This window comes from Malania oleifera, chromosome 2 (genome assembly GCF_029873635.1).
Source record: "Malania oleifera isolate guangnan ecotype guangnan chromosome 2, ASM2987363v1, whole genome shotgun sequence".
NCBI lineage: Eukaryota > Viridiplantae > Streptophyta > Magnoliopsida > Santalales > Ximeniaceae > Malania > Malania oleifera.
The window spans coordinates 13,235,847-13,257,374 of NC_080418.1; the positions used below are offsets into that span (position 1 = coordinate 13,235,847).

At 35.1% G+C, this 21,528-nt stretch overlaps 2 protein-coding genes across 2 annotated transcripts; one reads left to right on the forward strand and one right to left on the reverse strand.

Annotated features, from left to right (window-relative positions):
• Positions 1–479: 479 nt before the first annotated feature.
• On the forward strand, positions 480–13,282 carry LOC131149056 (uncharacterized). The gene is made up of 4 exons (XM_058099109.1): positions 480–961; positions 1,423–1,526; positions 12,593–12,722; positions 12,842–13,282. The coding sequence occupies exons 1-4, from the start codon at positions 845–847 to the stop codon at positions 12,878–12,880; spliced, it is 390 nt and encodes a 129-aa protein (XP_057955092.1). The 5' UTR covers positions 480–844; the 3' UTR covers positions 12,881–13,282.
• A 3,735-nt stretch (positions 13,283–17,017) lies between these two features.
• Positions 17,018–19,863, reverse strand: LOC131149594 (pentatricopeptide repeat-containing protein At1g08070, chloroplastic-like). Its single transcript, XM_058100180.1, has one exon. It carries the CDS (start codon positions 19,644–19,646, stop codon positions 17,607–17,609), a length of 2,040 nt encoding a protein of 679 aa, XP_057956163.1. The 5' UTR covers positions 19,647–19,863; the 3' UTR covers positions 17,018–17,606.
• Positions 19,864–21,528: the final 1,665 nt, after the last annotated feature.

Sequence of the window (21,528 nt, forward strand, 5' to 3'; positions counted from 1 at the left end):
CTAATAAAACATATTCAAACGCCATTTTCAAGAAATATAAAAATTTAATATTCATTATATAAAATAACACAATATTTTTAAAATTTTTATAATCAAATAATTTTAGCAAAGTATGTTTATATCACTTATGAAGAAATTTCTCAATAAATATGTTGAAATTATTATAATTAAAATAATTTATAAAATATAAAAATAAATACAAATAATGAAAATATATTTTATGAAATTAAAAATTCACTGTTTATGAAAAAAATTATTATAAAATTTTTTAAAAAATTTACACTCAATTAATTTTCAATTTCATCATTTTTTTTGTGAAAAAGCCTTTCCATAATTAAGAGTTTTCTATTAAAAAAATCCAAATATTTAATTCAAAGGAAAGGCCTGATAATGGGCCTAGACAAAGCTGGGCCAGATCCAATCCGAAAGTTCCGTGGACCGAGGCGAGGTTAAAGATTACTGTCATGTGCAGTCCACCTGGACTCCTAATCATACTCATAAGCAATTCCTACTTTCGTATTTCACACCATCTCCGTCTCTCTCTCTCTCTCTCTCTCGTGCGCTAAAGTATCCCCCCCATCCGCCTCAGATCTACAGCGCAGCTTGCTCCAGTATCTACTGTCTTCCACTGATCGATTCCAGCCACGCTCTAGTTTGTCTTCTCTTTGTTCCTCTTGCGGCCGAATTCAAAACCCTAGCATTCTCTGATTCCCTCTTTTGTTCGAGTACAAACCCCAATTAACAGCATTAATCATCTCATTTCGCCGTCGGTCGGTGTAAGGAATCGTTCGTTATTGTTTCTGGTTCTGAAAGTTTTCTCGTGAATTATTCCCCAATTTTCGTCATGAAAGAAGGGAAATCACTGAAGTTAAATCTTCAGCAGCAACAGCAGCATCAGAACGGGCACTTGTCTCCGTTTAAGTTCGCCAAGTTGCTTGATCCAGAAGCTTCCTGGGACAAGGTGAAGAATTTGACTTCCTATTGTTCGTTTTCGTGTTATTGCTTCGAATTTAGGGCGTCTGTGGTGGATTCGAGATTGGGATATGCTGAAGAATTAATAGGATTTTGTTGTGTTTCAATTCGAAGGGAAGGGGTAAAGTTTTTGGGGTGAGGAGTGTGGGAATAAGTTTAGATTCATTTCAATGATTTTAAATAGGAGTGGTTTCTTTTTGGATTCTAGGCTCACAATAAATTTCATGATTTTACGACTGTTGGACGGTCAAAGTTATATTAATGCATTGACGACGTAATTGGCCGAAATCTATTATTAAGTTCCAATGTGATTATTATTAAATTTTGGCTGAGTTTCTAATTAGTCATTTCATCATGTGTTGAAGTGCCAACTTCTCTGAAATTATGCTCCGGGCTGTTATTGCAATAATTTGAAGTCTTCTAATTGATATACTTCTCTTTGTGCTTCAGGATCAGTTGGGGGATGTGTTGCATTGGATTCGGCAAGTGGTGGCCCTGCTATGTGGGTTCCTATGGGGCGCTGTTCCTTTGGTTGGGGGCATATGGATTATTGTGTAAGTTGGAGGCACACCTTTTTTCAGCTCTTTTCTTGTTGATTTTTTTTTTTTTTTTAACATTTCATTTTCACTTAAATTTTGTTATCTCTAGAATCAGGTATTAGATGTAGGATAGGATATACCCATAAATGATATGTTAAATTGTTAATGAGTTATGACATTCATTCATGTGGTTAGAAATAGTGTTTGCATACTCAAGTTATGTTAAGTTAGAGGAATGGATCAAGGTGGACTGGAGTTTGTATCATATTATAATAGTGCACATAAAAGGTCAATGTTATTCTAAATTAAACAACAACAACAGTAACCAGCCTTAAGTCCTGCTATGTTGGGTCTGCAAATTGAATAATTTTCTGTCAATTCACACGATTAAGGGAATTTTCCTTAACTAATGTAAAAGTTGTTTACCTCATTTCAAGTTATTTTAGGTCTACCCCTAGTCCCCTACTTCTTCTAGTACCATTCACAGTAACTAGCTCACTCCTCCTAACTAGTGCATTATTTGACACTGTTTTAAATTCCAAACCATTTAAGATGCCCCTCCCTTAGCTTATTTTCTATCTATTGTTCTAAAGGCAACTCAAGAAAGGCAGGGGGGGTGTGGTGGAATTGGGTTATATAAAAATTAAATGTTTGTTACCAAATTTAAAGAAAATTAAACAAATTAAGAAAATACACAATTATTAATGCAATTAAGTAAATATAGTAGGAAAAGAGAGATGCAAACTATTTTTATATTGGTTTGGCTATCCTCGCCTACACCCACTCTTTTTAGGCTAACCACCTTGAGATTCCACTAATCATCTTGCTTTAATGGTGGTAAGGACATCAATTACACCCTTTGTTACTTGGAAACCAATTACATTAGTTGCTTACAATAGAAATTATCCTCACAAGGATTGATTTTCAATTTGAAGTACAAAAAATGAACTCTTAAGGAATATGCAAAGGATGGTACAAGAGTTCTTTATGTTTCTCTTAAGACGAGCTAGTTTTAAGCACAAGAATGATATAAGAGAGAAGAAAGAGTTTGGGCACTTGGAAATTCAATATAGGTATATTTTTTCTAATGTTTTTTGGGCTTTAGAGGCATATTTATAGTGTTTGGAATCAAATTAGCCATTTTCTGCCTGCTAGAGTTAGTTTTTTATTTTGACCAGTCTACTTGTGTTATAGGTTGTTAGATTGAGCACTAGCCGTTAGAGAGAAAAAATGACTAATGGAGTCTCTAAAAGCAAGACCGGCCAATCAATTTCTTGGGCTAGTCAACTGCTTGAGCTTTTTGCCTAGGCCAGTCAACTGCTTGAGCTTTCTGCCTAGGTCAATCAACTGTTCAAGTTTTCTGCCTAGGCGGGTCAACCTATCACTAGGGGCAATTGACCTGCCACTATGGGTAGTCGACCGTCTGAGCATTCTTCTTGGACCAATCAATCACCTTTCTTGGCCAGTAGACTGCCTTGGTAGGACAATGCGAAACATTTTATCAATTTTATTTGTTTTTACCAGTTTAAGTGCCTTAGTGTAATGATTTTGATATGCGTAGAGATATACAAAATAAAAAATATTACAATATGAGAGAAATGGATACAAATAAAACAAATAAAGTCTTCAAATCTTCTCATTTCTTCAATTTTAATAACTTGAAATTTTGCTAAAAATAACTTAAACACAAAGTCATTAGTACAAAATAGTTTGTTATCATTAAAACTAGTTTCATGATACCTTGGGGCTAACACTATTGGTGCTATGCCTTTGCGAATTTGTTCATTCCTTAGTTTATCCTTTAATATTATACCACTCATCCGCCTTAATATTCGTATTTCGACAACTTTTACTTTTTGGATATATTGTTTCTTAGTTGCTCAACATTCTAATTCATATAGCAAGGTTGGTCTTGGCTGTCCAATAGAACTTTCCTTCTAATTTTAATGGTATTCTACGATCACAGTTACACAACACACTCGGAGCATTGCTCTATATTATCCAACATGCTTTAACTCTATGTACTATGTCCTAATCAATTTCTCCTTCTGCTTGCATAATAGATGTAAGATATTAGAATCTACTAATCCTATTGATTGCTTGATTATCAAGTTTAATCTTACTTCAATACTCCTCCTTACATGGCTAAAATTACATTTTATATATTTAATTTATTTCTACGTATCCTAAAATCTCTAAACCCTAAAATTGTTCTCCATAATTCTAATGTACTTCTACTTTCATCAATCGAAATAGTATCATTTGCAAACAACATACACTATGGGATCCAGTTTTAGATGCTCCTTATGAATTCATCAATCACAAAAGCAAACATATAGGAGCTCAAGTTGAACCTTGATGTACACCTATTGTGATTGGAAATTCTTTAGACCCTCCTCCTATTGTCCTAATGTTAGTCGTTACTCTTTCATGCATATCCTTAATAACATCAGTATATCCACTGCATTCTCCTTTTCTAAAACCCACCATAGGACCTCCTAGGTACTCTATCATATGCTTTCTCTAAATCAATAAAAATCATATGTAACTCCCTCTTCTTTTTCCCTAGACTTTTCCATTAATCTTCTTAGAAGATAAATACATCATGTTGTCGATCTCCCAAGCATTAAACCAAATTGATTCTCTGAGATCCTCATGTCTATTCTTATTCTTTGTTCAATTACTCTTCCCCGCGGTTTCATCATACGAATCATGAGTTCAATTGTGCTATAATTATTATAGTTTTGAATATCACCTTTGTTTTGTATATAGGTCTTAACATGCTTTTCCTCCATTCCTTTGGTATTTTCCTGGTTATAATAATAGTATTGAATAGATTAATCATATACTTCCTTTATCTCCTAGACATTTTCAAACTTCAATTGGGATGTTATCTGGCCCTATATATTTCCCACTTCTCTTTTTTAAAGCCATGTCAACTTTAATGACTCTAATTTTGTGAATAAATATCAAGTTTTTAGTATATTCTTCATTTGTTACTTCTATGTTTAAGCTTCCAATTTGGATTTCATTAAACAACTTATTAAAGTACCTTTGCAATCTCTCTTTTATGTTGTTTTTTTTTTTTTTTTTTGCCAAAAAATTATCATTCTTGTCCTTTTATACATTTTACATTATCTAAGTCTTTGCACTTTCTTTCTCTAGCTCTGGCTAGTTTATATATGTCTCTTCCCCTTTCTTTAGTGTCTACTGTCTAATCTAGCATATAAGTGATCAAAGGCTCTATGTTTAACTTTACTAATGACCTTTTTTGCTTCTTTGCACTTTTCAAAGATTTTCCTATATTTTGACAACTTTGCCATGTTTTATATCAAATTCTTTTTGTCTTTATGGCTTTTTGTACATCATAATCCCATGACTAGTTTTCTTTGCTACCCAAGAATCTTCCTTTGGATTCACCTAAAACCTCTTTTCCTATCTTTTTAATAGAGTTAGCCATTCTATTCCACATAGTGTTCACATCTACTTTGTCCCCTAGTATTCAACTACCCTCATTGATCATCGTATCTACAAATTTTTCTATATTTTCTCCCTTCAAACTCCACCACCTAATCCTCTTGCATTGTCGCTTTCTCTCCCAATTCTTTTATACAAATATCTAATACCACACAAAAGTTGGTGTTGTTCCAACCCATATGGAATGGACTAAGAATAATGACTCCAAAATTTCACTAATATTTATGCTGTTCTATGTTAATTGAAATGACACCAGCATTTGCATAGTTGTCTTAGAATAGCACCATCTCATTAGTTTCTATTTTCAACAATTACATTCCTATTTATTAGCAATTTCATTCCGTTCCTATTCCATTTTGCTAACAAAGAGTAAGATAAATGAGTGTTGTGCTACATTTTGGGCAGAGTTACATAATCGTAATTGGTTCTTTGTAAAATGTAAGACGACAACAACAACAAAAAAACCAAGCCTTAAGTGCCACTACCACTAGGGGGGGTCGGCTATATGAATCCTTTTCCGCAACTTATGCGATCATAGACCATTTCTTTGTAAAATGTAAGACCTTCATTAGAATTGCTGTCCAGATTTATTCTAATGAAAGCAATTGTTTGAATTCCCTATCTAGTTGCGTGCAATCTTGGTTAAACATGAATGTGTGTTGTACGAATTTGTCAACTTTTTTTGCCTTATTGTGTACGAATATGTAAGCATTGCTGCTGTCCTAGTTGCTTATTTTGAAATACAGCAGTTTTATTGCACATGGATAAGTTGAACTATAGGAGTGAATTTAAAGTAAGATGTGTTTGTGTCGGACTTGCTTTTGAAGATTTACCTCAAAAGCTAACGTAGATCAGCAACATAATTATGAGCCTCAATTCTTAGAATACTTGGCAAGTGGCACCCACTGTGTGGGTACAACAAATTATATCTTAGGAAAATGTCAGAAAATAATACGAGAATAGTGTAGAAAGATTGCAGGGAAGTAGAGTTTAGTGGAAATTTTAAAATATAAGTTTGAACTTGAAATCAAGTTCCAATGTAACTTTTTTATTGAATTTGATGATGGGCATGTTTGGAAAGAATGAAGGGAACATCAAAAAGAAAGGTTGCCTTTATAATTGTAATAGCTTAAAACAAAGTCATGTCATAAAGGGTATTTATTTTCCTTTTATGGCGCACATGAAATCATTAGATGCATTTTTGCATTTTTTCCCCTTCTTGGAAGACATTTCCTGCCATAAATTTAGATTGTTATTGATCTAGGCATATTTTGAAAATCTGTTACTGGTAATCTTGAGTTAAAGCACTTAATTTTCGCAAGCATATCATTGAGATTGTTTTAGTTAGTTCTAGTCTTAAGGTTAATTGGAAGGGGAGTTTCGCTTCTGTGGTGCTTAGGTGTAGAAGTTGTCTAAGATATTTTGAGCTGTCAATTGCTGAATAATTCTCATTAAAAATTTATACACTAGAGGCTATAATAAGGGCCAGAACTGTTTTTTGCATCTACATCCATGCTCATGATTGATCTAGAAAAGAGTTCACCATGCGAAGCCTTATATTCTATGCACCATTAGTGAACCTTCATAAATTCAAGCATTGCTGATTGCATAGTGCTGTTCTTGGGCTGATGCAACAAAGATTACTTAATGCATCTGTATGGAGTGATATGATCCAATTACAAGTTGCTGTAAGAAAAGGTTAGAAAGCCTTTTGAAGACATGAAAATCCAACCCCAACTCTTGGGATTGCCTTCTTTTTCTCTCTTCTCTTCCTATTCTAACTAGTGTACCAATCTAACGTCCTTTACTTTTTGAAATACCTTTAAGCTTGAAGAGTGAAGAATCATTATAATTGGATGATTAAGGTGATCAATTATGGCTTGTCTAGGGAGAGGGAATGTGTGGCATAAGTGATGAGTGATGGTTGATGATGGCAAATGTACAAGACATAGTTAACCCTCTGATATTTTAGAATGAGATATAGTAAGAGTCAAGAACTGATTCATGTATTCTTGGTCACATATTGCCAGCCCCCAAAGCCTTCAGAAGTGCTTGTGGTTTCTCCTCACAGAATAGCAATGGAAGAGATTGCATACATGATTGTTGATCTGGCACTGAACTAATTATCATGCAGATTATAGGAATCTAACCAATGTGGCTACCTCTCCCACCATATTGCAAACGATATGTAAAACTGTTTGTTTGTACTGTTTGGAGTTATAAATTTGAAATTGCATTTCATTCAAGGAATGCACCTCAACTGCCACATTAAAAGGTATAAGTTTCTTAGAAATTCATAGAAGCTATTATTTTTGGAAAGGGAAGATACATGAAACATCTTAGCATCTCTTGATTGCTATTGGTGCCAAGTTTCATGATCAAGTTAGTTTAAGTCTGTTTACCCAATGACAGATGATTTGCAAAGAATTTAACAAATTGTTTTCATGATTAGATTGGATACTCTCTCGAGGGATTGGGTATGCGTTTACTGAATAAAATACTAATATTGATGGAGGGATATGTGCAGCTCTATCTGAAATTATTGCATGTTATGGACATCATTTGCTGTCCAAAACATTTGTATATAGTAAGCTAAATTATGGCGATCCTTTATTTTATCTCTGCTTCATTCACTCCTTAGATTCTTTGAAGATGATTGGGGGAATTTCTCGAGAACTTTGTAGATATATTGCTTTCTTATAATATTTTTTTCCCCCTTCTTTCTTTTGCCATTTCCATGGTTAAGAGAAGTTTTGGGTTGGTTGAGATGTTTCTGCTCACATCATTTGTGACACATTGATGCAATTTGAGCCTTGAGAACACAAATTCAACATGTTTGGGATTTTAAAGTTTTTTGGGGGAAATCTTGTAATTTATTATTTTTCTGAAAATTTCTCTATTTTCATAAAATTTTATAGTATTATTTCATTAGGTATGGTAGTGATTGTAAATTAATTGTATTCAGCATGTGAGGGTTTATCCCTTATACTATGAGGACGAAGATGTGGTCCTGCACCAATTGCAATTGGTGTAAGAGCCAACCTGGTGCTTTAATGCCCCCATCATCCACCGATCCATCCTCCCGCCTCAATGATGGCCCCCTTTTTGTCTGTTGTCAGCTACAGAAAAGTTCACTGTTAATCGTGAAGTTCACCATTGATCCTCCTTCAACAACAGCACCCTTGCTGTCTGTTGTGTTACCACCAGTGGCAGCGGAGTTCACCATTGATCCTCCTTCCTTGCAGACCTGCACCACCTCATCGCCAATGTGACCAGTGGAACTCATCACAGTCCTCTTCGTCATCCGCACAGATAACCTTCATCATCTTGTTTCTCTGAAGGATCCTCCTGCAGCGCAACCTGCTTTCATGGGCACTGAAGAGCTTCAAGCCTCACCAGCAATGGGGAGCAGTGCATTCATGTATGGAAGCTTTTTCTTTTGCTTGTGTTTCTTGTGTAAGGACATGAGGTCCTAAACCACACTTGTAGGGGGCGGAGGAGGGCATGTATTTTTCTAAGACATCTATATCTGTACCTATATATTTTAAAGGAGAGAACAATCATCAATAGTGTGATTTATTCACCTCTATGGCTTGTGGCTTCTGGTGTTTCACTCTGTCTAGAAGTCATAAGAGTTGTTATTGGTGTTACTAAATGTTGATTGATGGTTTCCTTTAAGTAAATGTCTCACATGCTTGTAGCAAAGAATATATCATGGCATATAGGGAATTTGGATAACCTAGTTTGTTGCTTTGAGGAAGATATTTGATTGGGTAGTAATAGCCGATGTGTAGAGGGGTTGGAATCCATCAATATTTGCCATTCAAGAAATTTAGGAAAGTATATTTCTTTTTGTATTGAAAAGGTAGATTATAGGACTCTATATGTGGGTATAATCCTGTTAAAGGTTAGCTTAGGAATTTTGAGAAATTGAATATTTGACTTCTAGGGTTTTTACCTGCGAGTTTCTTGGAGTGCCATTTGGCCTCAATTTGCTATCGGAGAGCTCAACAGCTGTTGTTTGTAAAACCGGAGTACTATCACATGTGTTTTTTTTTTTCCCCCAATGATTATTAATCTCCGTCACCAAAGAAACTCTTTTTAACATTTAGATATTTGATACAAATGTCATTACACATTTTTGACCAATGTATTTATGTAAGTTTACCCCTAACATTCCACATTTTAGAGCATGTTCCTTGTAGTGATCCAATTCATGATCTAGAAATAGGAACATTCTGCGTTCTTGGTAAAATTGAGAGAGGGCCTGTCCAGCCTTCTCCCATGTCATTGTCAAAGTCAACCATCAACGATTCACCATCATCTTTAGGAGAGAATGTAGCCCCCTCACCAATTGCCGTGGAATTCCCTTGTTAACAATCACCATTTGATTGGCCTTTGATTAAAAGAGGCCTTGCAATGGTCATGGGAAAAAATTGACAAAGGATAAGTGATTAATTTTTATTAAACCAGTTCTCTGAAGCAGTTAAGTCATGAAATGGGTAGACAAGCCAAACTGCCCTTAACTTGAAGTGCATGGTCTAAATTGGTTTGATTGAATCAACTTGGTGCAACGAATGCAGAAAAAAAAGGTTAATGACATCCTGTTTGAGCATGTGCAAATGCAATGTTGCTAACCTCAATGATTGAGGGGATAATATGCATGTTATGATGTAAAGATTGAATGTGAGTCAAGACTGACAGGACCGGACATTTGCAAATTTGGGCGAACAATTGAGCACTATTATGTCCCAGTTTGATATCGTAGTGTGACAGAAAAAAGAGGATTGCAAATGCAAGTGCCTCTTCTAGCTTTATTGTTCATCTCAACTGAGCACACATTAGAGTTCCATCTATAAGTTGTCCCATGCCTATCTACCTGACTACAGTATGAAAATCACTTTACCTAAACCTTCACCTTTACTAGGAGGCAAACCGATGATCTGTGTGGTTGGTTTAATCAATTGGAAAATACCAGAGGAGTGAGGATTGAATACTAGGCAAATCTAGCTATTACTTGTCTTGGGGGGGCTAGCAAGTACATGGTTGTGAAATATTGAACCATTGCATGGGAACCACTTGGAAGAGCCTACAATAGATTGAAAATTTGGAACCAAAGAAAATAAGTTATCATCCACAAATCATGCCGTTAACAATGCTTAGGTATATTGGGCCAAGTGGCAACCCAAGAATGGTTGGGGTGAACTAGGTTTAATAAAATTAAGTGTTTGATTACTGAATTTAAGGCAATTTAGACAAATCAAGCAAACACACAAATAAAGCAATTAAATTAAGGAGAGTAGGGAAGAAAGATTTAAACACTCCATCCTATGGCCACTCTTTCAAGGCCAACCACCTTGAGGTTCCACTGCAACCGTTGCTATAATGGTGGCAAGGTCACCATTTTACACTGCTCCTTACTTTGACAAAGGCAAGGTCACCAATTAATGAAGAAATTTTGAACTACAACAGAGAATATCTCGCAAGGAAAGATTTACATTTTGAAGCACAACTAACACTTAAAGAATGTTCAAAAGATTAGGACAAGAGTTTTCATAGAGTTCTAAGATGACCAAGTTTTGAGCACAAGAGTGATTGAGAGAGACAAGGGAGTTTAAGCAATTGATAAAGCAATATGGAAATGCTCACTTGTGTTCCTAGGGCTTATAGAGCATATTTATGGAGTTTAGGGCAAAACTAGTCATTTTCTACCCATCAAAGTCGGTTCTCTGCTCAAGCTAGTCAACTGGGCACTAGTTGTTAGACTGCAAAATTGACTATTGGAGTCTCTAAAAAGCTGAATCCGTCAATTGCTCACTTCGGCCAGTCAATCACTCGACCTCTCTGCCTAGGCTGGTCAACCTACCACTTGGACTGGTCGACCACCCCATATAGGCTGGTTGCCCACCCCTGGTAGCAGCTCAGAACAATTTCCTGTTTTTGTTTGCTTTTTTCCAGTTTAAGTTCTTGACTGCCATGTCCATAGTATTCTAATAGATATAAAAAATTGAAACACTTTACATTTGAGAGAAATGAATACAAATGATCAAGAAATAACAGCTTCAAGTCTTCTCTTAATTCTTCACACCTAATGGCTTAACCTATTGACTTACAACTTTAAACACAAAGTGGTTAGTGCAAAATATTTTGTTATCATCAAAACCGAGACAATGAAACGTTGTGGCTAATAAGGCAGTCTATTTTAGATAACTCACTTTTCCCCAGCATGGAAAAGATTTTGAAATAGTTTCACAAATTTATAGCAGGGTGCCAGTTTGAGGAAAGTGAGTTGTCCAATGGATTGATGGATTACAACATGGGATCTGGATAAAGCACAACGATAGTCAACATTTTTTTACTCCATTTGATCAAGCTGTGACCTGCAGCTTATGTGGAGGATGTGAAAAAATGAAGTTGCTTGCCTGAAGAATGACCAGAAGAATGGGCACTCTGTGTTGGCCTAATAAACACTAGTGGGAGTTTTATGAGCGTGGCAAGAAGGGTCATTGTTACCATTGATGCCCCCAAAAGAAGCATTTGAATGTGGTGGAAGAGATGCTTGAACAGAAAGAAACTATGTATACAACCACTGAAGCCAGCTTAGTGATGAGGTGGTGTTAACAGTGAACAGTCACCTGCAGTATGAGTTTTGTTAGGGTTTGAGGGAGGCCAGCACAGAGCTCTCATAAGCTAAATGAGCTCTTAGTGTTGTTGCCTGCAATGGAGCTTAGCAGCCAGTGCACACTTTTTTGGATGCTGCCACACTGGAGTCAAAATAATTTTGATCCCTTGTCATTGTAAGGTGGGTTTGCAACTCTTTAGGACCCACACAATGCAGGCATTTGGTTAACGGACATGGTTTAGGATGGTGTTTCTTCATATGTGGATGTAGCTTTAGTGTTGAGTGGAGTTACTTTCCAGCTCCATTGTTATCTTTGTGACTTCCATTCATTTGACATGTTATTGTGAGAGCATGGCAGTTTCAGACTTTCAGTATCATGTGATTTAAAATGGGCAGGGAAATGCTATGAGCGTCAATGTGGATTCATTCTTCTACGAACTGCATTCCCAGCTTTTCCCCAAATATCCAGATCCATTTGGAGTACGGGCCACAATGTTTCTATGCACCAAGTCCTTCCAGCAGTCAATGCTCAAGGATGAAAACTTTTCTATGGTGGGAAAAATGGGGGCAGCAATGGCCTAACATGGAGAGGGACTCTAGCATAGAAATTGTATTCATTATTCATGAAATTTAGGAGATTTTGATTGATTTTATTTTCAGTTATTTATTTTAGGAAAGTATATTTATTTTAATTATGAAAAGTAGATTTTAGGACCCTATATATACAGATGTAATCATTCATATTGAAGGTTGGCATTGGAAGAAACTGAATATTTGAGGGGTGAATTTCTTGTGGTGCGTCCTGCAGCAAGATCTCATTCCAAAATGCAGCCTTGCTGGTTGTGAAAATTTCATGTGTGCTTTGTTGGGGCCATTTTCTAGTTGTATTAGAACTGTTTATTTGCTGAAGCTGAAGTGAAAATGCATGATAATAGTGAGTAATCATTTATTACAACATATGAAGCTGTTTTTCGCTTTGTAGATTCCTGGCGCTATCCTCCGGTATTATATATGGTTACTATGCAATGATTCTAAAGATTGATGAAGAAGAATTTGGCGGTCATGGAGCCCTACTTCAAGAGGGACTTTTTGCTTCTATAACACTCTTTTTGGTAATTTGGACACTTTCATTTTTCTTTCCAGTCTAGGAATCCCAGTGTTACAGGAGTTAAACAATGGGGGTCTTGGCTGTTTCACTGGCTTGCTTACCCTTTTCTTTTTTGTTGTCCAGCTTGCATGGATTCTAGTATACAGTTTGGTGCACTTCTGACGATCGACCATCCTGGCTTACCACATCTCTCTCTCTCTCTCTCTCTCTCTCTCTCTCTCTCTCTCTCTCTCTCTCTCTCTCTCTCTCTCTCTCTGCATAAGTTCAATCAGGCTCAGTTGCGTGATGCATCAATTGCTTATGCACTTGAAACAATTTTCTTTATCGTGCAAACGTGCAGATATTGCAGAGCATGGACATTCTAGGTTTAAATTAATGGCAGATAGATGATTCATTTTCTTCATTATCCTCCTGGACAATGTTACACAATAGGGTCTGGTCTGGGATTACCCCCCATGTTAAAAATTATGCTTCATATCTGTAATGATTCATGCATCCCATAAATCATAATTTCAGAAACTAATAAGCCCATTCAGGAAAGATAGTGTAGACACTTCTTGGCAACTGTTTTTGTAGCTTGTAATGATTGTTACGTCCTTAATCTGTAGTCATGGTGTGGCCTGTCGATGCTGCAAAAGCAGCTGAGAGTTGAAGTTTTGGCTTCTAACATATTTTTTTCCCCATTTTTGTATGACATTCAGTTTTTCAAATTCATTGCATTAACATTGTTGTATGTTGAAAAAATATCTTGTGGATTAGGATGCCTAGGCAGCAGCTAGTTTTTTTAATTTATTTATTTATTGATGATAGTGTCAAAAAGTGAACCCATACTTAAAAATTATTGGAGGTTACATCACTTGTGTTTTCTAGATGAATAGCAAAATTCTATGTTTATATATGCATGATATGTTGGCAGGTTTCCTCAAAAAATGCAGGGAAGAACTCATGAGTTCTGCTGGTTGCTGAATTTTTGTGGATTAATTACCCCCAATGATTTTATTTGCAAGTATTATATTTAGTACAGTTGTAGTTATTGTATTTAACATGGTGGGGTTTGGAAGTAAAATTTTAGGTCATCTTTTGGAATTTAGAAGAAAAGGAAAATCTGAACAGTAAACTTATTCATGTTTGATCATCAAGAAAGTGAAAAAGGAAATCAAATATATAATAAACTCATAATTAAGTTAATGTTACCAATATTTACTTGTCTTTTTTTCCTAAGAAAAATTTGGGAACCAAACCAGAAGCTGAGCAGGTTTTATGCAAAGATGACTTACATATTAAAAGAGCCAAGCAAACTGCTAAAATGCCTTCAGAGCTGAATGCATGCCTTGATGGAGCGACCTTTTGTCACAATTAATTGCAAGCTATGACAATCTACAGAATGCTCCTAAAGGAATCATTAGGGTTTAGGTTTGTACAGTGTAGGATAAAAGATACTTACCTTTTTTCAGGTTTGGTAAAAAAGAAGTAGAAATTTTAAAATTTTCATTGATTTTATTTTTAGGTTTTAAAAGTGTCATAAATTGTTTTTGAAATTTATCAAAAAAATGTCTCTTAAAAGATTTGTGTTTTTGGTGAAATAAACGTGTCTTCTTAGAAATCTCATGGGAAGGTCTACCTAAGAATTAAGGTCGTTATATTTTTATCAAATCTCAAGGGTTGTAAGTGTCAATATATATATATATAACTAACACCCTATTTTATCTTATGGTGAGCACAAAGACGAGAACTAAATAATAGGTTTGCTCAATACATCAAAAGTACAATAAACCATGCGGTAAACTATACACTTAATTAAAATACAACCTCTGCTTTTGCAATAATCTCAATTATTTTTGTCACAAGAAGGAATTGCAATGATCTCAATTAAACTTGGAACCGTCAAAATCCCTACTTTCAGTATATGAAAGACAAAATCCAATGTAAGATATATTCAAAAAAATAAAACTTCCAAACACTATATAAGTTGATCTCAATTAAACTTGGAACCTTAAGAATTCCTACTCTCAGTGTTTGAAAGACAAAATCCAATGTAAGATATATTCAAAAGAATAAAACTTCCAAACACTATATAAGTTGATCTCAATTAAACTTGGAACCTTCAAAATTCCTACTCTCAGTGTTTGAAAGACAAAATCCAATGTAAGATATATTCAAAAAAAATAAACTTTAGATTCAAAAAAGCATGACCTAACCCGAAGTTCCAATAAAATTGTCCATCGATTAAAACTAAAAAGAGGCAGAAAGAAGAAAGAAATAAAGAAAAATCACTAGTTAATTAACAGGGACTAGTAGAGAAGATGATGTTAGGGGCGTCTACGTGAACGTTGGTGGCAGAATTAATGGTGGAACGTCTGATGGCAGTAAGTAGGGTGCAGCCGACGGCGGCGGCGCAGTAGAGGGAAGAGAAGGCGGCAACGAGGCAAACGCCGACGAGGGCAGCAATCGCCGGCAGCATTGATTTCAGTTTGGGGTTGTTTGGATGAACCATCTGGTTGAGCAAGTAGGCGGCCGCCCACAGTGCCGCCATCACCCCTCCGCATGCAAACACCAGCGCCACCATTCCAATCACTCCATGCATGCGTGCTTGCCTCCTCCTCATCGCCTGCTCTTCCTTCATCTTCTAATGAATTATCACAGAGAGACAAAGAAAAGAAATAAAGAAGGGGTAGAGGTGCAGAGGGGAAAGTAGACTTAAATAGGACATATACGTATATGTAACATCATGAAGGGCATCTTGGTTTTGAGACTAGTCGGCACATCCATGAATCTGATCAACTGTTTCCATTTTGAATCCATCTTAGGATTTTCACGCATCAACAATTGCTTAAATAACACTATCTACAAGTAAATTAAGCTAATTTGTATATGTATTATATATATACACAAAAAAAGAAATTCATTTATTGAGGTGTCGTTTGGTTTATGAGTTTTTTAAAAAAAATAGTTTTGAGTAACATCTTATTTTTATATTTATTTTAGATTTAAAAAATATAATAATGTGACGTGACTTTACTTTTTCTAGGAACAGAGAATCTCATACTATCTCTCATGATTAATTAGTTACATAGGAACCTAGCCCCACTATTTACAACATCTCCCAATGGGGAACAAAATAGTAATATCACTACATGTTGTTAATGTTAATTATCATAAATTATAATAATAAAAATTAATTAAAGTAATTATTATGTTATTATAGTATAACGTAGTCATTGAAGTTTTAAGACCGCATGCATTGTACCATGGTTGACATCTTTAGGACGTAGATTTAATTTTTAAATATTTTTAATGGGTTTTTGTACTAACAATATATATATATATATATATATATATATATATATATATATGTTTATTATTCATATAGTGTCCACACACAAATCAAGGATATACGAGTAATTAATCTTCTTAAAATATTTGTTACAATTTCCAAGTCAAATCAAATGTTGACATGATTCATGTTTTATGGTTTGGAATGTTGAGCAACTAAAAATACGTATAATGAGTAAAAATTACCCTCAGGGTCTGGTTCAGGTGGTAGTACGGACTACGCGAGTGCCTCTTACGAGATCAGGTGTTCAAACTCTCTTGGGCTTATTTCCTTCCCTGGACTTCCGAATTTACCATCCCTTTGAAGTTGTGGGGTCAACTTCAAGAGGCGCAAGATTAGTCACGTGGATCGTAAAACAAACACGTGGATACCCGGTGCGTAATCCAAAAAAAAAAAGAGTAAAAATTGTTGAAAAGTGAATGTTAAAAGTGGATGAGTAGTATAACATTAAAATATAAAGTAAAAAACAAATATATACGTTATAATTTAAACATAGCACTAGTTGAAAATAAGATAAAGGAGATGCAGCTTAGATAGTTTAAGCATTTAAAACTCAAAAGTCTAATAGAGCATTTGTAAGGAAAAGTAACTTATTATTATTTTTGGCATGAAAAGAGATAAAGATAGATCTAAAATAACTTAAAATGAGATAGTAGGAAAAAAAATTAATAGTCGTTAATCTAATAGAGAAAAGCACTCTCAATAAAGTGAATTGGCGTAAAAGGATTTGTGCAGTCAACCTCACCTAATGGGACTCAAGGCTTGTCGTTGTTGTGAGTCAAATGTTGATACGGGTATTATGTGTATATTCATCAAATCTCATAATGCAAACCCAAGAAAAAATATTTCTATGAGATAGGTATTCCATTTTCAGTTTAGATATGACGATTTCTATACTTCGAATCAAACAGCACTTGCATGACAAGTGTAAAGTGGATGAAGTACTAATTAAAGTGAAAGCATGATTTAATGCTCAATCTCTTAATTCAGACCCAAATTTATTCATGAGTTTGAACCTCCCAAACAAAATATGAAAAACTTTAAAAAACAGCAGTCCATGCCACAGAAACCGGTCCTCAAAAACCATTACTCTGCATTTTGTTTGATGATGCAGCAATTTTTCTTCCTTTACATGCCTTCTTTTTAATTTTACATGTGGAGAAAAAAGCATGACACAATGTTTCAAATCTCACTTTCAAACCTTTAATGGACAAATGCAAAATCCCAGTTTTCAAGGTGGTCATTCTACTCCGCTCAATAATGATCAGCACAATTAATTTCAATTGGCTTTGCTGCCACACACTTGCGCTTTCCCTTCGGTGCATTTGAATTGACACCTGAAGATGGATTTATCGAGTTTTGTTTTGGAAGCTTGTACGGTCTCTGCTTGTTAGAGATTTGTCACAAGTAATCAACCATGATTAGGACAAAGTTGGAGTCAGCTTTGAAACAGAAACTAGCTCTGGAAGATGCATGCCAGGTTGCCTGCCTTTTTGGTGTATGACTGGATTTCCTACAGGTCCTCATTCTAGTTTTCTGACGTTAAAACTGGAGTCACCAATAATCCCCACAAGAACAAGAACCCTCCTTGAAATGGTGGAACCTATTTCGATCCCTGACTACTATATCTCTTTCATAGATCTTCGAAATTAGCTTCATAGCCCCATGGCAATCAGCACAAATTCGCAAGTTCTTCACTATCCGAATCACAGTGCCCTTATCGGTGGCAATAAGTCCAAAGGCAACGGCCATTTTCTCACTGTGAAAATATAATGCCTTCTCTTTTTCTTCTTCCTCCAAATCAAAAAACACTTCATTTGTGCTTGCAATATGGCCAGCCATCCTTAAATGCTTGGAGATTTCATCTATCATGGTGTGGATTTCTTTTATTCTAGGGTGAATCCTTTGCTGTACCCCAAACTCATGAATCTCCCCATTGATCTCTATGGAGCTACAACCCCATAACTTACCAATCCCTTTGTCCCTCATCAATTTCCTAACCTTAGCAACGTCATCCCACCTACCAGCATTAGCATAAATATTGGACATTATTGCCAGGTAACCCCCATCTTCATGATCAAGCTGGATCAATTTTTCGATTGCGCTTTCTGCAAGTTCTACATTGCCATGGATCTTACAAGCCCCAAGCAAAGCCCCCCAGACCCCAATATGTGGCACAAGAGGCATAGTTTGGATCAACTCGTAGGCTTCATTTAGCAAGCCTGCTCGACCAAGAAGATCAACCATGCAACCATAATGCTCTAGTTTGGGTGTTAAGCCTAGCTCATGGGGCATACTATCAAAACACTTCTGCCCTTCGTCTACCAATCCTGCATGAGTGCAAGCACACAAGACCCCAAGAATTGTAACATCATTGGGATCCACAGCTTCCTTTCTCATTCTATAGAAGAACTCTAATGCGCTTTTGCTCTGCCCATTCATGGAAAACCCCATAATCATTGCATTCCAAGCAACAACATCACGATCCAACATTTTATTAAATATATATTCAGCACTCTCCAAATCACCACATTTCGAATACATGTCCACCAAAGCAGTCCCGACCACTATGTTCCACTCAAGTTTATTTCTATCAATGTATGAATGAAGCCATCTTCCAATATCTAACCCTCCCACTTGGGAACAAGCAGAAAGAATAGTCACTAGTGTCACCTCATTAGGATTGACATTCTCCATTTGCATCTGTTGAAAGTATGCAACAGCTTCGTTAATCCGTCTATTATGCACGAGCCCTCCAATTACTGAGTTCCAAGACACCAAATCTCTTAGAGGCATATCACGAAAGAAACGAAGCAAAACATCGACTTCACCATGTTTTGCGTAGCCACTTAATAATGTATTGTACATCAATAAATCCTTACTGGGTGCTTGATCAAATAACATCTTAGCAAGCTCAATGTTCCCAACTTTCACATAACCCCCAATTATTGTATTCCAAGCCACAAGATCCTTAAGGGGCATTTCTTCGAACAACCTACGAGCAGTTTCCATATCACCAAACTGATTCACATACAAACCTAATACAATGGTCCACGCCACTGTATCCTTCACGGACATTCCATCAAACACCTGCAGGGCAGCCTTCATATCCTCGAAAGCACCATAAAAATCAATCAAGCTGGTGCCTACAAAAACATCGAACTCTAGACCAACCTTAAACGACTGACCATGAACGCACATTCCTTTATAAATCTCCTTTGTATCAGCACAAGCCCTCACCACAAAAGGGAATGTGAAGCAATCGGGCCGAACATCCCGCAACCTCATCCGATCAAAAAAGAGAAGAGCCTTTCTGGGTTCGTGATTTTGCTGGAAACCCCGAATCATGGTGTTCCAAACGAAGGAGTTTGGTTCGAGCATTTGGTCGAACAGGCAGGCTGCGTAATCCATGAACCCCAGTGCTGAACAATGGGCGACGAAGTTGCCAACAGCAAAGCTGCTCTGGTGAAGACCGGCGCGAAGAAGACACGCGAGGAGAGCCTTCAGATGGTACAGGGTTCTGATTGAATCTGGGGTCTTGAGCAGAGACAGAGCGCGATGCTTCTGGAGTCCTTCGAGATGAGCCATCGGCATCCATCATAAGCTCCTTGGTAACAAATTAACTAGGATATGGTTTTAGGGAGACTGGTCTTGATGCTTAGGCGAGAGAAGCCAACGGATTCACCTTCTTGGCGGCAGTACGCGCATACGAACTGGGCAGGCATGAGCTTTGAATCGCAAGGAAGACAGTTTTGCTCCCAAACCAACGGCTGAAGTGTAAACTGCAACTCAAACTACACTTGGTAGGCGTTCAGTCGACGGTATTAAAAATACTCCCATTAATTAAAGTTTTTCAAAATTCCATTTCTTAAAATTAGATGTAATAAAAATATTTTTATTTGGTTCACGTTTAGAATTCATTTGCATAAAAAATTTTACTTGAGAAAAAAGAAAAATAAAGAAAAAACTCATCCTCTTTTATATTTTCTTTTTTCAATTAAATACTATTAAAAATAAAAATTTATTTTAATATGACTAAAAATTAAGAAAAACTAAATATCACATTATTTTTTTGTTAAAAATTTTGGTTTATTTTTTTTTCTCTCATTTTTATTGATAATCAAATATAATAATATGGGTTCCTTGATTTTTTTTCTTTTTTTAATATTTTTTCAATTCCAAAAAGAGCCTTAAAGATTCTAAAAACGTATAAAAAATTTCTACGTCAGTTTTAGTTCAATGTAGCAATCTTAACAAATATTCTAAGAAAATGACTATTATACTCTTGATATATGTATAATAAATATAAGTAGAATAAATTTATTTGTGGACACTAAAATTCATTAAGAATATGCACTTAAGTGAATTTATACCCTAAAATTTTCAATGATTATAAATTTAAAACATCTAACATTCGGTTGACCAACAGCAATATAGTGTCTCAGTATTAATTATATGCTAATTTTTTTATAAAATAATAATATAATGTTTGTTATTAAATTTAAAATTTCAATTAAAATATTAATTAACATAAATATCAATACTTTTAATAGAAACTTTGAATATTGTATAATTAAAAAACTAATTAATTTTTTTATTAAAATTTTAATATTTATAATAAAAAATTTAATTATTTCCTAATTAAAAATTAATTAAACTTCAATTACAATTTTATTTAATATCTTTAATTAACATCTTATATATATTTTTTCTAATTAAAATATTAATATTTATGCTAATTTAAAATTTTTACTTTTAGCTTTTTAATAATTCTTTATTTATATAATAATACGATTATATTGTATTATTTTTATAGGGGCATTATTGTTCCAAAGTTCAAATAGTGAGAGCAATTTGATTCAAAAAGTAGGATTCCTTACACAAGAGGGGAGGTGGGAATAGGATGCCCATATTTTATGGAAATCATTTCATTCACACGGAAATGTGAACATGTTTATCACATTAGATTCATATGCTCAAAACAAAAGTGAGAAGAGATGTCTTATTTTTAAAATTGCAACAGTTAAAAGGGGCTACTTTTTTTTTTTAGTTGTGCAACATCTATGCGAAAATAAATAAATAAATAAGTGGAAACAATAAAAGTTTTGCCATTATTCATTTGGGAAAATAATTTTATTTTTCATTTCAGATAATTATAAAAAATATTATTTATTTCTAAATTTTTAGTTTCAAATCTTGGGAGTTTTGGGTTTTCATTTAAAGATAATATCTTGGTATTTAAGTCGAGAAGAATAGAATGGCAGACTCATTATTCCAATGGATTAGTTGAGTGTTCAAAGAATTTTGGACACCATTATTTAAAAAAAAAAACTATATATTTTATGTGCCTGGATAAATTATTATTTAATTTTTTTTTTCATGCAAATATATTGAACACTGTTGCGGGATAAAAATGGTTGGGACCTGCAACATTGCTCTTCGACTTCCGATGACCTAAAAAGGGTGAAAACAAAAT

Coding starts and splice junctions, on each gene's coding strand:
- LOC131149056 (XM_058099109.1), top strand. CDS start 845: ATGAAAGAAGGGAAATCACTGAAGTTAAATCTTCAGCAGCAACAGCAG. Junction 962..1,422: donor CAGAAGCTTCCTGGGACAAG/GTGAAGAATTTG, acceptor TTTGTGCTTCAG/GATCAGTTGGGGGATGTGTT. Junction 1,527..12,592: donor GGGGGCATATGGATTATTGT/GTAAGTTGGAGG, acceptor TTCGCTTTGTAG/ATTCCTGGCGCTATCCTCCG.
- LOC131149594 (XM_058100180.1), bottom strand. CDS start 19,646: ATGCCGATGGCTCATCTCGAAGGACTCCAGAAGCATCGCGCTCTGTCT.